General features: G+C 41.2%; 1 protein-coding gene across 2 annotated transcripts in view; it reads right to left on the bottom strand.

Annotated features, from left to right (window-relative positions):
* Positions 1–16,245, bottom strand: part of CNOT6 (CCR4-NOT transcription complex, subunit 6) — an 88,692-nt gene that overhangs the window by 48,349 nt on the left and 24,098 nt on the right. For both annotated transcript variants that reach the window (XM_011976841.1, XM_011976842.1), the window contains exon 2: positions 4,320–4,433. In XM_011976841.1, the coding sequence (XP_011832231.1) occupies positions 4,320–4,431 (112 nt within the window). In that variant the 5' untranslated portion in view covers positions 4,432–4,433. The remainder of the gene's footprint in view (positions 1–4,319; positions 4,434–16,245) is intronic.

Genomic DNA, 16,245 nt, shown 5'->3' on the forward strand with positions numbered 1-16,245 from the left:
CCATAAAATTAGGGAGTGGGAAGCCTTAGATGTCAGAGTCCAGGCTCTAGGAGGTGATCCACTCCAAATAATCTCCTTGGTGTGGGTGGTGGTTCTATGGAGGGATAAATAAATAATAAACAGACTGTTAAAATATAAAAAAGAAAACTGTACTTATACCTCCTAAATCTGTGAAAATGAAACAAATAAAGAAGCCAGTCTGGGCTGAGTTGGCTTATGTCTGCAAGCCCAGCACTTTGGGAGGCCAACACGGGAGGACTGCTTGAGGCCAGGAGTTCAAGACCAGCCTGAGCAATATAATGAGACCTCGTCTCTATGAAAAATAAAAATTAGCCAGGGCTAGGGATATTTCTAGCTAGAGTCAGTCATTATTTCTAAGGTTTCAATGGACAGATCTAGGACATATATTTGTAACCATATGCATTTATAAATACAAGGTATGAATATATTTAAGTTTTATATGATGTATGACAAAATATCAAATATACAAGCTAAAATCTTATGAAAACATACTGAACTTTTAATTCAAATTCAGGATAACAGGGCTTTTAGTTCCCCTCTTTTATAATTATATCTGCATCTTCTTTAATACTGACAGTCCTGGTTCTTCAGGGACATGGGATGATAGAATATTTATTTATTTGCTTCATCCCACCAATATGATTACTGAGAGCAGATAAAACTGTGTGTGCGTATCATTTACCCGCCCTGCCCCCCTTTATATAACTGTGGTCGGTCTACATTGTCAGAGTACGTACCCACTACATACTATCAGCTTTCTCATTTAACCTGCATACACTCCTATTTTCAGACTTAGTTTTTCAAGTCACTGTATATTAAATGCCCCCTATTAGTTCATACGCCAATCACTTTGTCTAGAAGCTTGTCCTCTAGATGATTCTTTAAAAAGTGTTCACAGCAACAGCATGTCCTATGTTTCCTGTATTTTGGTAATAGTTTGTGCCCTTTATATTTCAAAGCCAGTTTTGCTGAATTCTAGATCCTCGGCTCACACAATCTTAAAGTATCTTAAATATGTTACTCCAAAAAATTTTTTTGGTATGGCATAAAGCCTTGCTGCAGGTCTAATGACACTCTGATTTTCTTACTAGTCACTTGCTCTTTTTGCTAGATGCCCAAAACATATGCTGTTTCCGTAAACTCAGTAATTTCATCAGAATATATCCTGGTGTTGGTTTTTCTACATTGATATTCTCAGGTATACTGTGTGTTCTTTCAGTCGGTAGTTTGATTTTTTTTTTAATTCAGGAAAGTTTCCTTGAATTATCATTTTTAGTATTCGTTCTGATCACGTGCATTGATTTGCTTCAGAGGCTTATTTCTCTGCATGCTGCTTATTTGTCACTCTCCCTTGAATCTTTAAAAAAAATTTCTTTTTAAAAAAATGTCAAAGTATAATCTACATATGGTAAAATTCACTCTTACTGTCTTATGATTCGTTTACAAATGCATAGTTACATAACCACCACAATTAAAATATGTAGTTAAGTTTTGTCACCCCCAAGTATCTTCCCTGTATACATAATTTGGTGCTAAAGCTACTTCCTTGTAGACAAGAAAGTAACAACTATAGAAGTCAGGATAATGGTTAATTTTGGGAGCAGGGTGGGGGCTGTGACTGGCTGGGGCATATAGAGAGGGTTCGGGGGAAAGTGAAAAAGTTCTAATTTTTGACCGGGGTGGTGATTACAAGGCTTTTGGCCTTCTAATAATTCACTAACATGAATTACAAGACCTCATCTCTAAATAATAATAATAAATGAAGAAAGGTTACTTTAGAGGAGTATCCCCTCTTCCTTCCTATGTTGTATTACGGTATAATATATTCATGTTTTCATCCATGGTTCCTGGTTCCTAACTCCCATAGTCTTTGTTATAATGTTAGAGTGCTTAAGGCCTCGGGAAACAGGATCTCTCTATGACCTTCTCCTATCCTTCTTTCCCCTGCCCAAGGCAGGACTCTAATCTCACTAGGGGGTCAGAAGACCCTCATTCCGGAGAGGGTCCTGCCCCATACCTTAGAGGAAGGAATGCTACACAGAGAGCCCAAGAGAAGTCTGAGCAGATGTGCCTTGCTTGTCCAATAATCACATTTCTACAGCTTTCAACCATGCCTATGTAATGAAGCCTCCATAAAAACCCAAAAGAACAGGGTTCAGAGAGCTTCTAGATAGCTGAATGCAGGAGATTCCTCCTGAAGGGTGGTGTGCCCAGGGAGGGCATGGACACTGCACTTTTTCCTCTACACCTTGCCTTGTGCATCTTTTCATCTGTATCCTTTGTAATATCCTTTACAATAAACTGGTAAATGTAAGCAGATGTTTCTCTGAGTTCTGTGAACCACTGAAGCAAATTAATTGAACTCAAAGAGGGGCTCCGTGGGAACCCAAACTTGAAGCTGGTCAAAGTTCTAGAGGCCCAAACACGGGACTGGTGATAGAAGGGGCAGAGGGCAGTCTTGGGGACTGAGTCCATAAACTGTGGGATGTGACGCTCCCTCCAGGTAGACAGCATTGGAATTGAATAGGAGGGCACATAACTGGTGTCTGCTGCTTGGTGTGTGGGGAAAAGAAACCCACACCTTTGGTCACAGAAGTCTTCCTTTGTGTTGATGATTGTGGTGGTGTGAGAGCAAAGAAAAAACATGGTTTGAGAGTTTTTCCCTATATGTGTATCCAGAACTTCTTCCCAAAGTTCAGGGTAAGCAGACAACGGTGACTCAGAATCACCAAGGAGTTCACAGTATGTGGTGGAAGGAGGAGAAGGCGGAGGAGATTCTCCTCTCCTTAGCCTCAGAGATGTATCTCAATGACCTGAGTGCTTTCTAGCATATCCTAATGCTGTAAGATAGGGAGAACTTCCTTACAAGCAAAGGAACTGTAATTCAAAAACTGCTAATAAGGGCTGAAAAAAGGAGAGGTAAATATAGTTAAATGCCAATCCTGAAAAAATTAAAAGGGAAAACTAGGAGTGGTGACAGCCTGTGCTTTGAGAATAACTACAAAATGAGAGTGCATATTTCTCTTTGGGCTCCCCTGGCACAGAAAGCCAAATCTGACAGGAGAGAGGAAGAGAAATCTCACTCTCCATGACCACACCTACTTACTGAGCTGAACTTGGTTTCATAAAGTCCAGCACTCTAGAAATCAGAAGGAGGAAAACAGGAGAGACCCATGTGTGTACTGACCTCTACTATGTCTGCAAAGGCAGGCATTTCAGTTTACTCAATAGGTTAACCAGAAATTTTGAGCTGACAAAGGAGGAATGATATTATCCTTATTTCCTTTTTACTTACTGTTATATAGCACTTTTATACCTAGATTTGTTATGTTTTGTCTGTTATTTATACTTGTGCAGTCCCTTCCTCTCACTCCCTAGTGTCATAAGCTCCATAAAAAGAGGGACTTTATATATCTTTCATGCACGTGGGCCAGCGCCAGGTAAAACGTTTTACACACAGCATATGCTCAGTATGTGTGCTGCATTAAATTTTAAAAAATCAAGGACAGTCACAAGAAACAAGACAAAATTTGTTTTGTACTATTTCAGAAGGCAAAAATCAGAACAAACTGAAAGGAAAGGGGAAGCATATTAGGCCAACAGTAACACCAAACTTCACTAGCACTGGTTGCCCTGAGAAGTAATGTCCCTTCACCATCTTCAAAATATTTAAAAAGAGGCTGTGTGCCCACTGGCAGAGATGCTGGGGAAAGGATATCCTTCACATCTGAGGGGTCATATATTTCTTTGAGTATGTCCAGATTGCATTAAAAGGGGAAGGAAAATTTGAGGTCCGCTTCAAACTCCTAAGATTTTGTGTTTCTGAATAGGGCTGTCCTCAGTGACTCAGACTCAGAAGCCAATGAAGAAAATAAGGAGAAACAAATCTACCCCAAAACCTATACAGATCAGCCATTCCTACCCCACTAGAAATCCATCACTGCTAATGCAAAAGCTCAATCCTACTTTATCAGAGAATCAAATACCAGAACAAATACTTGACTAGGCACTAGTATTTAACATGTGTTATTTTCATTTCATCCTTGTTATTATTTTACATTTATGTATTTTGTAAGAGGACACTGATACTGAGAAAATATACAATGAATGGGTTTTGAACTTTGACTCAATCATATTTTCATTGAACCTTCCTGCTTCTAAGATAAGCTACTAAAATACAATCATTTATAAACATATTTGTAAAATATAATCGTTTCTTTCCTGTATTGGCATTAGAAAACTCTGTTTACTACCATATCTTAATTTCCATACCATAAATTCATGCTTCCATGTCTTACCACTTATTTCAAGCTCTGCCCAATGGGATTTCTTTCCATTTGCTGCTTCCTCAGAAGACATAATTGTATACATCCTCCGAGGGTCAGGGGGCTCGTACTGTTCTTTGGGCATGCCTGTTAAAAAAAGAAACCAATCAGTACTCTAAACAAATCAAATAAACAAAAGCCACAACACCTCTTTTTTTTGAGACAAAGTCTGACTCTGTCACCCAGGCTGGAGTGCGGTGGCACAATCTTGGCTCACTCCAACCTCTTCAAGCAATTCTTCTGCCTCAGCCTCCCAAGTAGCTGGGACTATAGGCACGCACCACCATGCCAGGCTCATTTTTGTATTTTTAATAGAGATGGGGTTTCACCATATAGGCTGGGCTGATCTGTAACTCCTGACCTCATGATCCGCCCGCCTCGGCCTCCCAAAGTGCTGGGATTACAGGAGTGAGCCAGCACGCCCGACCCACACCTTTTAAAAGTGGACACCCATATTACAATCTCTACCATTTCCCACTGAAAGAAACTAGGAGCTTCTTGCAGAAAATGATTATTTCAAGTGCAGGACAAGACAGATACAAACAAGCTGTGAGGCTACCAAGGCTGCAGCAGCTGTGGGGGACACAGGAGCCAGCTTGAAGAAGCTTCCACTGACCAAATATGAGACAAACTGAACATCAGAAGAATGACTGCAACTGAGTCATTATGAACTTCGTGAGTTCATACTTTTATCTAAAAATCAAAAAACTCAGTCACCAGAAATTAGAAAATAAAAAAATTGGCAGGGCATTGTGGCTCATGCCTGTTAATCCCAGTCCTTTGGGAGGCCAAGGCAGGTGGATCTCGAGGTCACGCGATCGAGACCATCCAGGCTAACACGGTGAAACCCCGTCTCTACTCAAAAACACAAAAAAATTAGCCGGGCGTGGTGGCGGGTGCCTGTAATCCCAGCTACTTGGGAGGCTGAGGCAGGAGAATGATGTGACCCCAGGAGGCGGAGCTTGTGGTGAGCCAAGACCGCGCTACTGCACTCCAGCCTGGGCAACAGGGCAAGACTTCGTCTTGAAAAATAAATAAATAAATAAATAATAAAAGACACAAACATTTATCCTGCATTTCTGGCAGAAACTAGGTGACTGTTTTTAACAGAATTCTAGCTAATAAATCCAAAAAGAGTTACGTAATTAGAAAATAGTTTACCATCTCTAAGAAAACGATGGATCTAGGCAATGATCATCAATGGTTAATAAAACCATTAAGTGAAAAAAAATATCAATGGAAAATTTTTAAATGGATAGATCAGGCTACAACAGTGATTCCCAACCTTTTTGGCACCATGGACCAGTTTCATGGAAGACACTTTTCCACGGATTTGGGGAGCCTGGTGGTTTCATCATGCATTAGTTAGATCGCACCATGGAGGGCGCACAGCCTAGATCCCTCGCACGCGCAGTTCACAAAAGGGCTGGTGCTCCCGTGAGAATCTAACGCTGCTGCTGATCTGCCACTTGCTCACCTGCCACTCACCTCCTGCTGTGCGGCCTGGTTCCTAACAGGACATGGACAAGTACCAGGGTTGAGGACCCCTGGGCTACAAAACCTAAACCCAATGATCAGTCTCATTGTTAGGACAACCAGACATTACTTGCTTCCCAATAAGACACTATGAGAAGTACACACAAACCACCTATGTCCTTGACCCCTCACCAACAAAGTTAAAAACTGAACCTGAATCAAATCAAGCCTCTCTAGATCTGATATTAGTTTACACAAAGTAAGGGATCTAGAGGAACATGTTTAAAATAACACCACAGGACAAAACCATGTGAATATATTTAATACTACAAAACGGTACACTTGGTTATGATAGTAACTACCACGTTGTGAATTTTACCACAATTAAAAATTTTTAGAGTAAAAATAATACAAGAATACAGACAGCTAGTCAGATGCAGAATATAAAAGTTCTAGATGACAAAAGACCAAATTTCTTGAACACATCAATGGTCTGAAAAAGAGGAGTAAGCAGAAACATATGGAATAAATGACTTAAGAGGCACAGCAATCAAATGCAATGTACAGACCTTTAGTCCCAACTTGAACAAATCTGGTTTTCTGATTTTGAAAATCAGAGAAACCTGAAGATAGACTAAATATTAGTTAATATTAAAGAAGTATTGTGATTCAGGCACAGTGGCTCATGCCTGTAATCCCAGCACTTTTGTGAGGCTTGGGCCCAGGAGTTCCAGACCAGCACCAGCCTGGGCCCCATCTCTTATCAAAAAAATTAAAAATTAGCCAAGCATGGTGGTATACATCTATAGTCCCAGCAACTTAGGAGGCTGAGGTGGGAGGATCGCTTGAACCCAGGAGGTTGAGGCTGCAGTAACATGTGACTGTGCCCCTGCACTCCAGCCTGGGCGACAGTGAACCCTGTCTCAAAAAAAAAAAAAAGTATTATGGTTGTATGTGATTTTTAAAAATTCTTGTCGATTACAGATACATTCTAAACTATTTAGGTGAAATAAAACATCACTCCCATGTACATTCCCTCAAAGCCCTTGTTCTTGTCTTGCTTTTATTCTTTTGGATAAATCATAACCCTGGTTTAACCAATTGTTCACCTACTCTGTATACCCATGCAGCTAAACATAGCTGGAGAAAAACCTATGACCATGTAAGTTTAAAGAGTCAGTCAGCAATTATTCCTCAGACTCTGTACACTGCCCAGAAATAATACGTAAATTCCTAGTCTATCCCCTTCTCCTAGTTGTCTTCCGTCTTCAAACCTCTTAACACCTGCTCCTCCATCCTCCCTCTCAGCTGATGACTTTACTTTTTTTTTTTTGAGACAGAGTCTCGCTCAGTCGATGTTGGCTTACTGCAAGCTCCGCCTCCCGGGTTCACGCCATTCTCCTGCCTCAGCCTCCCAAGCAGCTGGGACTACAGGCGTCCGCTGCCACCCCTGGCTAATTTTTTTGCATTTATAGTAGAGATGGGGTTTCACCGTGTTAGCCAGAATGGTCTCGATCTCCTGACTTCGTGATCCGCCCACCTCGGCCTCCCAAAGTGCTGGGATTACAGGCGTGAGCCACCGTGCCCAGCCTGATGACCTTACTTCTATTTTCACAATGAAACAGAATGTCAGAAGGGCCCTTTCTAAGATCTCCCATCTATGCCCATCTATCCCTGCCCTTAGCACGTAAGCCATTTGTGCAATTCGATCCACCCCTTCATTCTGCCTATTCAAGGATAGGACTCTGGCAATCCCTTCCTTCCTCTCGTCACATTCTGCCTCCCTCCTGGATCTTTACTTTCAGCACACATATACATACTATTCCTTCCTCTATTAAAAAAAAAGGCTTAACTTCATTTCTTGCTCCAGCTACTTCCCTTCTCTCATTCTCTCTATAGCAAAAACAATCCTCAGAATTGTGTATGTTCTCTGTCTTCTATTCTCCTCTTCCCAGTTAAACCCATTCAAATTAGTAAGTGTTTTCAACCTTTCATCAAAAACTATCAAGAAGAAACCCAGTAGCCAGGCACAATGGCTCATGCCTATAACACCAACGGCTTTGAGATGCTGCAGACTGAGGATCACTTGAGCCCAGGAGTTCAAAGCTGCAGTGAACCACAATCATGCCACTGCACTACAGTCTGGGTAACAAAGCACAACCCTGTCTCTAAAAACACTCTTTTTAATTTTTTTTTTTAAAGAAGAAACCCAGTGAGCTTATATTCTTATTTCCAACGGTCATTTCTCTGACCTCTTTTTGCTTATGATCAGTATTTGATATAGATGATCACCCCTCCTGGAAACACACTGCTTGCCTTCCAGAATATCTGTTTTCTTGGTTTTCCTCCTCTCTCTCTAGATTTAGTTTTTTACTAGTTCTTTCTGCAGAGTTGCAATTATCTCCATTTTACCAGAAAACAGAAACTCAAAATAGTATAAGCAATTTGTCCGGTGTTACCAGGCTGGGAAACAGCAGAGTCAGGTCTGAATGAGTCTGATTAAAAGCTAAAGCTACTTTACGCTATGCCGCCTCCCTACTGACAGGAAGTAGACCTACTTTTTTTTTTTTTTTTTTGAGATAGGGTCTTACTTTGTCACCCAGGCTGGAGTGCGATGGTGCGATCTCTGCTCACTGCAGCCTTCACCTCCCAGGCTCAAAAGCCATCCTCCCCTCAGCCTCCCGTATAGTTGGGACTACAGGCATGCGCCAACACGCCAGGCCAATCTTTGTGTTTTTTTGTAGGGACAGATTTTCGCCATGTTGCCAAAGCTGGTCTTGAACTCCTGGGCTCATGCGATCCACCTGCCTCAGCCTCCCAAAGTGCTGAGATTAGAGGCATAAGCCACTGCACCCAGCCTACTTTTCAAACACAGAAATGGGTTTTGACTGTTTACTCAAAGCACAGGAGGTAAGCAATCCTAAAAAGCTGCTTTAGAATATAAATGGTGAGATAAAATAAACTGGTCTTATACCTTAGTTTATTCAATATAGAAATATAATAACTGCTGTTTTTAGACTGATACAAAATATCCAATACAAAAGAACAAACATGAAGAAGTGTTCATTCTGTCTAGAGGACAAGGTGGTAAGGAAAGTGCTCTTTCTGAATGACATGCATGTATCAGTATAATGCTCTGTTCTGTGCTACCAGAGCTTGATGACAGCATCCCTTAAGATCACCTAAATGGCACTATTCTGACCAGATTCCACTTACAAAGTAACTATCTGATCTTCATCAGCTTTCCCAAATAGAATTTTATAATGGTAATAAATTGCTTTGACCAGCTGAGATTAGTATTTTAGTCCTATTAATCATTTGAATTATTGATGAAAGTTCAGAAGTCTGATTTATCAATCTCATGTAAGCTTAGTGTGAATCAATGTTCAGTTTGATCACACTTGAGGAAGTGTTACTGGACTAAGGCATCTGAAAACCATGCCCTGTACCTGTGGCCAAACAGTCTTGATTTCTGCCTGGGCAGCCAACCATTGCCTTTCTTGGTTTTTCGTATTTTGAGATTGGCAGTCTTAAAATTTAAGGTACTCATCATTCTAAGTCCCAAGGCACTGAAAAACCCAATCCATTTTTCTGGGAGTCTGACAAAGTATAGCACTGAAGACTAGGTAAAGGAAAGGATATAGGAATACATGCAGTTTAGGATCTTTCCCAAGGCTCTGAAATCAACAAGTAGTTCTTGCTCTCTAAAAAGTACAGTATGTCACCAAAGATTACTACCTAAAATAACAAAAGTATTTCAAAAAACACCTGAAAACTTTCAAGGAGAATTACAAAAGAATTTTTTTTTAAATAGCTAGGCCAGAGTCAGAGTCAGCAGGCATATAGCACCTAAGTAGTTAACATCTTACCAATTAAATGCCAGACATCGCTACTGATCCTGGCATAATCAAACAAAAGTCTCTACCTGTTTCAGATCTCAGAGCACTTTTTCATGATCTTAGAATAATTACTTCACTCAAACACAAAACATTAGAAAGATATGCTTTCATATTTGTTTATGAAACAGCTTAAACATACAAAACCTACGGTCATCTAACTACGGAAAGTTAGTGGTGCAAAGAAGAATTGCAAACCATTAAAAGACTATCCAGAAACATTTAAAGAGCGGCCTACGTGTACACCATAAACTTTGAATGTCTGCCAGACTCTAGAGGGAGAAAAAAAACCTTCAGGAATCCAGTCTACTTCACACTTTCAGAAATGCTGGGGCCTAGGGGGAGCTGGGGATAGGAATCACAGTGAGGGGTTATAAGAGACTTAGCAGAATATGAAGTAAAGTGAAAAGAAATAAAAGTTAAGAAAACCAACTGGAATGAAGATACCCACAAAGGCAAAGTAGAAAAAGTTACATTTAAAGCACTTAAATATATTTGAACCTCCTCTGGTTAGGAGAGAGGTGAAAAGAAATAGCTGCTGAAAAGAGAAACCTAAGAAAGGGGGAGAGCCTCTGGTCTATTTTTCAGTCAGGAATCAAACATGTCCAGTGAAAATTAGGGACAATCAAACATTTGAGTGTTCCCCCTGGGAAAAGGATTGGTAGTTACAAAATAATAAAAACCAGAGCCGAAATCCACCCATCCTAATAGTCCCTAGCCAGCAGATATGTCACAACCTCCCCCGCCCTCACCAACCACAGTAAGCAAAAAAAAAAAAAAAAAAAAGCCATCTATACTTAACCTTCAAAATGAACATCTAAGGGGAAAATAATAGGGGTGCCTGAGAATCTACTGTGAAAGAAAACGCAAACCGTTTTTCCTCCACGCTCACACTTAACACGAATGCTTCTATGACCAGATGTGTGAAGGTTTTCCCCCACACACCAAGCAATTCTCTAGCATATACCCACTGAGTGTCCTATAGGTCAATTCAATCCTGACACTATCTACCCAGAGTTAGATCCCACTGAGATTATGGGCTTAGTCCTACAACACTGTCCCTGTCTTCTTCAGACACAAGTAAGGTCATCACCCACACTTCTGATGACCGGCTATAAGGCTGGGTTCCCAACACTCCCTCCTGGAGTTGGATTAATTTGCTAGAAGGACTCACAGAACACGGGCAAACACATCAACTGGTTCGTTATAAGGATATGGTAAAGTACACGGATGAACAGACAGATGAAGTTGTATACAGGGTGAGGAACAGCGTAGGGGGGCAGAGCTTCCATGCCCTCTCCCACCTCAGCCTACTTTGGGACGTGAGGCGGAAGGATCACCTGAGCTCCAGGAGGTTGAGGCCACAGTGAGCAGAGATAGCATCACTGCACTCCAGCCTGGGCAAGAGTGAGACCCTGTCTCAAAAAACAAGACATACAAGCTGCCAACAAACACGAAAAAATACTCAACATAACGAAACAGAAAAATGCAAATCAAAACCACAATGAGATACCATCTCACACCACTCAGAATGGCTATTACTAAAAAGACAAAAACTAACAGATGCTGGCGAGGCTGCCCAAAAAAGGGAATACTTATACACTGTTGGTGGGAATGTAATTAGTTCAGCCATTGTGAAAAGCAGTTGGGAGATTTCTCAAAGAACTAAAAATAGAACTAAACCAGGCCCAGTGGCTCATACCTATAATCCCAGCATTCTGGGGCGCTGAGGAGGGCGGATCATCTGAGCCAAGAATTGGAGACCAGCCTGGGCAACAAGGTAAAACCCCATCTCTACAAAAAAAAATACAAAAATTAGAAATCGAGACCACAAAACCCCATCTCTACAAAAAAAAGCATACAAAAATTAGCCAGCATGGTGGCATGTACCTACGGTCCCAGTTACTTGGGAGGCTGAGGTGGGAGGATCGTCTGAGCCTAGGACGTGGAGTTTGCAGGGAGCTGAGATCACATCACTGCACTCCAGCCTGGGTGATAAGAGTCAAACTCTGTCTTGAGAGATAAATTGATTGATAGATAGATATAAATAAATAAATAACAAACAGAACCACCCGTTTGACCCAGCAATTCCATTACTGGTTCTATACCCAAAGGAAAATAAATCTTTCTACAAAAAAGGTACATGCACTGGTATATTCACTGCAGCACTATTCACAATAGTAAAAACATGGAATCAACCTAGCTGCCATCAACAGTGGGCTGGATAAAGAAAATGTGGCACATATATACACCATGGAATACTACATGGCTACAAAAAAGAAAGAAATCACATCCTTTGCAGCAACATGGATGTAGCTGGAGGCCATTATCCTAAGTGAATTAATGTAGGAAAAGAAAACCAAATACTGTATAAGCAGGAGCTAAACACTGGGTACATACGGACATAAACATGGGAACAATAAAACTGGGACTATTAGAAGGAGAGGGGAAGGACTGTAAGGGCTAAAAATCGACTGACTACCTGTGTGATGGGATCATTTATGTCCCAAACCTCAATGTCACACAATATACCCATGTAACAAACCTGCACATGTACCCCTTGGATCTACAAAACCTGAAATTATTAAAAAAAAATTATTACTCAATCTGTAACTCAGCACATACACCTTTGAGTATTTACCCAAAAGAAATGAAAATATACATACCCCAAAAGATATGTATATTGCAAAAATAATTCAAAAATCTAGGTTGTTGGAACTTGTTAAATATTTTGAGCCTTAAAAGAATGTGATTATGAAACCTGAGTCGCTTAAACAGGCAACTGGAACCTAGGAAGCTGTAGCTTTTGTTTCTCTGATTATACGTTAGCCTTATTTCTTACCTACATTGTTCTGTAAACTGTTGTAAATGACTAACCAATGAGTGCCAGGGAAGATGTCGTGCCTCTTCCTATTAGCTGCTGATATTCATTACAGATTAATTTCCCTCTTTCCTCTCTCACACACAGACTTCATGACCACCACATCATTCAAGATGGAATGTGGAAGGGCGCAGTGTCTCACACCTGTAATGTGAACACTTCAGGAGGCCAAGGCGTGCAGACTGTCTGAGTTCAGGAGTTCGTGACCAGCAACACGATGAAACTCCGTCTGTACTAAAAACACAAAAATTAGCTGGGCGTGGTGGTATGCGCTTGTGGTCCCAATTACTCGGGAGGCTGAGGCAGGAGAACTGCTTGAACTCAAGGGGCAGAAGTTGCAGTGCTGATATTACGCCACTGCACTCCAGCCTGGGCAACAGAGCGAGACTCCATTTCAAAAAAAAAAAAAAAAAGATGGAATGTTAAACAGACTCTTCGAAAGAAAAAAAATTTAAAAACAAGTTATATGGAAAAGAAAACAATCTATAACTAAACTGTTGTAACTCATAAATGAACCTTGCAGAGAAAATATTGTAATCCTGTTAATTGTCTTTGTTTCCTGCCTATACAAGCAGCACCTTAACTTTTTTATGTATTTTATTTTTGAGATGGAGTCACGCTCTGTTGCCAGGCTGGAGTACAGTGGCGCAATCTTGGCTCACTGCAACCTCTGACTCCCTGGTTCAAGTGATTCTCCTGCCCCAGCCTCCTGAGTAGCTGGGACTACAGGCAGGCGCCACCACGCCCGGCTAATTTTTGTATTTTTAGTAGAGACGGGGGTTTTACCATGTTGGCCAGGATGGTCTCGATCTCCTGACCTCGTGATCCACCCGCCTTGGCCTCTCAAAGTGCTGGGACTACAGGTGTGAGCCACCATGCCCGGCCCAGGCCCTTAACGTTTAACTTTGAAGCCCAGATCCCAGTGCTATGGAGTCCATATTCCCCAGATAGTCATTCCCAGATTTTCACTTAAAACTCGTATTTAAAAACTCTTTGAAACTGGATTCTGCTCATTTCAATTATTTCAGGTTGACAATACAGTTGTTCATCATAGCTTTATTCATAATTGCCAAAAACTGAAAACCCAAATGTTCAATAATAGTAAATGGATAGGCTGGACGTGGTGGCTCACGCCTGTAATCCCAACACTTTGGGAGGCCGAGGCGGGCAGATTACTGGAGATCAGGAGTTCAAGACCAGCCTGGTCAACAGGGTGAAACCCCATCTCTACCAAAAACACAAAAATTAGCTGGGTGTGGTGGCGCATGCCTATAAGTCCAGCTACTCGGGGGGCTGAGGCAGGAGAATCCCTCGAACCCAGGAGGCGGAGGTTGTGGTGAGCCGAGATTGAGCCACTGTACTCCAGCTAGGCAATAGAGCGAGATTCCTCTTCAGGGAAAAAAAAAAAAAAAGCAAATGGATAACCAAATTTTAACATACTGACACCACTAAATACTACTGAACAATAAAAAACAATGAATCGATGAACTGATACACACAAATACGAATCAATCTCAAACATTAAATAAGAGACCCAAGAGATTCCATTTATATGAATTTGTGGCGATAAAAATCAGAACATTTTGCCTCTACAGTGATGGAAATATTCAATATATTAATTGGTGCATGGTTTATATGGATATATATATTTATCAAGACTCAAATTATACAGTTGAGGTCTACATGTACATTGCATTTTATGTAAATTTTACCTGAACTAAAAAATATTCTATATTCTAACACTTGGCCAGGTGAAAAGACTTTTTCCAGATGAGCAATTACTAAGGAAACAAACAACCCACAAACTTTTGCTAAGTAAGTACTCATACTCATTACGACATTGTTAATGACATTAGTGCGAAAGTTATCAGCATCAAAATGGAGTGACTAATGTCAAGCTCTAACCAAATGGAGACCTTACTATGCAAGGAATTCCTCAAAATGGCAGTGTCCCAGATAACCTGCTTGTACAACTGCCTGACACAGCTGTCTCTACCGATGAACCAATGAAACAACACCAACTCCTAAAATAAGCCCTTGTAACCAACAGTCTTTGTTTCAAAACAACTTACTTGGACTTCCTCTTTGTCTTTAAAAGTTTCCTCTTACCCCAACCTCTTTGGATGCACCTAAGATTCCTTAAAGCACGTGTCCCTGATTATAATCCCTTGCTATTCCCGAATAAACTCTGGAAAGTTGGTCTCTCAGTAGCTCATTTTAGCTTCATCTTAGGAACCCAAGATAACCTGGACAAGGTGGCTCATGCCTATAATCCCAGAACTTTGGTAGGCCAAGGTAGGCAGATCACTTCAGCCCAGGAGTTCAAAATCAGCCTGGGCAACGTGATGAGACGTCTCTACAAAAAATTTTTTTAAACAGCTAAATTAAGTTAAATTAAAAAGAACCAAGATTTTCAGAGAAAGGGTGTATTTATAAATCAAGGAAATTAAATGGAAACACTGGCCAGGCTCATACCAGTAATCCCAGCACTTTGGGAGGCCAAGGCGGGAGGCCTGCTCGAGCCCAGAAGTTCGAGACCAGACTGAGCAACAAAGGGAGATCCCTCATCTATACAAAAACTAAAAAGAAATCACCCAGGTGTGGTGGCACATGCCTGCAGAGGCAGGAGGACTGCCTGAGCCTGGAAGGTCAAGTCTACAGAGAGCTATGATCACACCACTGCACTCCAGCCTGGGTGACAGAGTAAGACCTTGTCTCTCCCCCGCCATCACCAACACCACCCCGCCCCAACACACACAAATACTAAAACTGGCTTGAGAATATCAATATAAACTTATGATTTAATTTAATTCTATCTACTGAAGTGTTGTAGAAGCAATATTACCTCTGAAATAATGGCACTCCTAAATTCTCAATTTCGAGCTCTAATACCAAGAAAGCAAAGTTCTTCGTAAAATGGTCAATTAAAAGATGGGCAAGAAATGTATAAAACAAGCCTGGGACATCTTTCAGTGCCAAAAAGCTAAAGTCTAATGGAGTCATCAAGTCAACATGATACAGAAGCCAGCTAGAAGGGGTCGTCACTGGACAAACTATGACCATTTGAGCAGTAAGAATCATAATTACAATGGAATGAAACACACTGAATAATACAAATCTATGAGAACCTCAATAAACAAAGCCAAAACAAAAGAGAGATAACATAATCCTTTCTGTGCTGCAAAAAAAGAGCTGGCAGTGATGTAAAAGATGAAACTACCATAGTAATCAAGGCAAGGAGGAGAGACGGGGAGATGGGGGAAGAGATGGGACATGGACTGCAAGTCAGCCACTATCTGAGGCAGCTATTACAATATGGAGATAGGTAACTAAAGAGAAAGATGTAAGTGGTTACGCCTCAGCAGGAACTGGATTCAGAGTAATCAAACAGCCCCAGTTTAAGAAAAGCCCTACCTGGCCAGGCGCAGTGGCTCGCGCCTGTAATCCCAGCACTTTGGGAGGCCGAGGTGGGCAGATCATGAGGTCAAGAGATCAAGACCAGCCTGGTCAGCATGGTGAAATCCCATCTCCACTAAAAACACAAAAACTAGCTGGGCGTGGTGCCTGTACCCCTCTACAGAACTACGTGCCTGTAGTCTCAGCTACTCGGGAGGCTGAGGCAGAAGAATCACTTGAACCCGGGAGG

Source organism: Mandrillus leucophaeus, unplaced genomic scaffold (assembly GCF_000951045.1).
Source record: "Mandrillus leucophaeus isolate KB7577 unplaced genomic scaffold, Mleu.le_1.0 Scaffold170, whole genome shotgun sequence".
NCBI lineage: Eukaryota > Metazoa > Chordata > Mammalia > Primates > Cercopithecidae > Mandrillus > Mandrillus leucophaeus.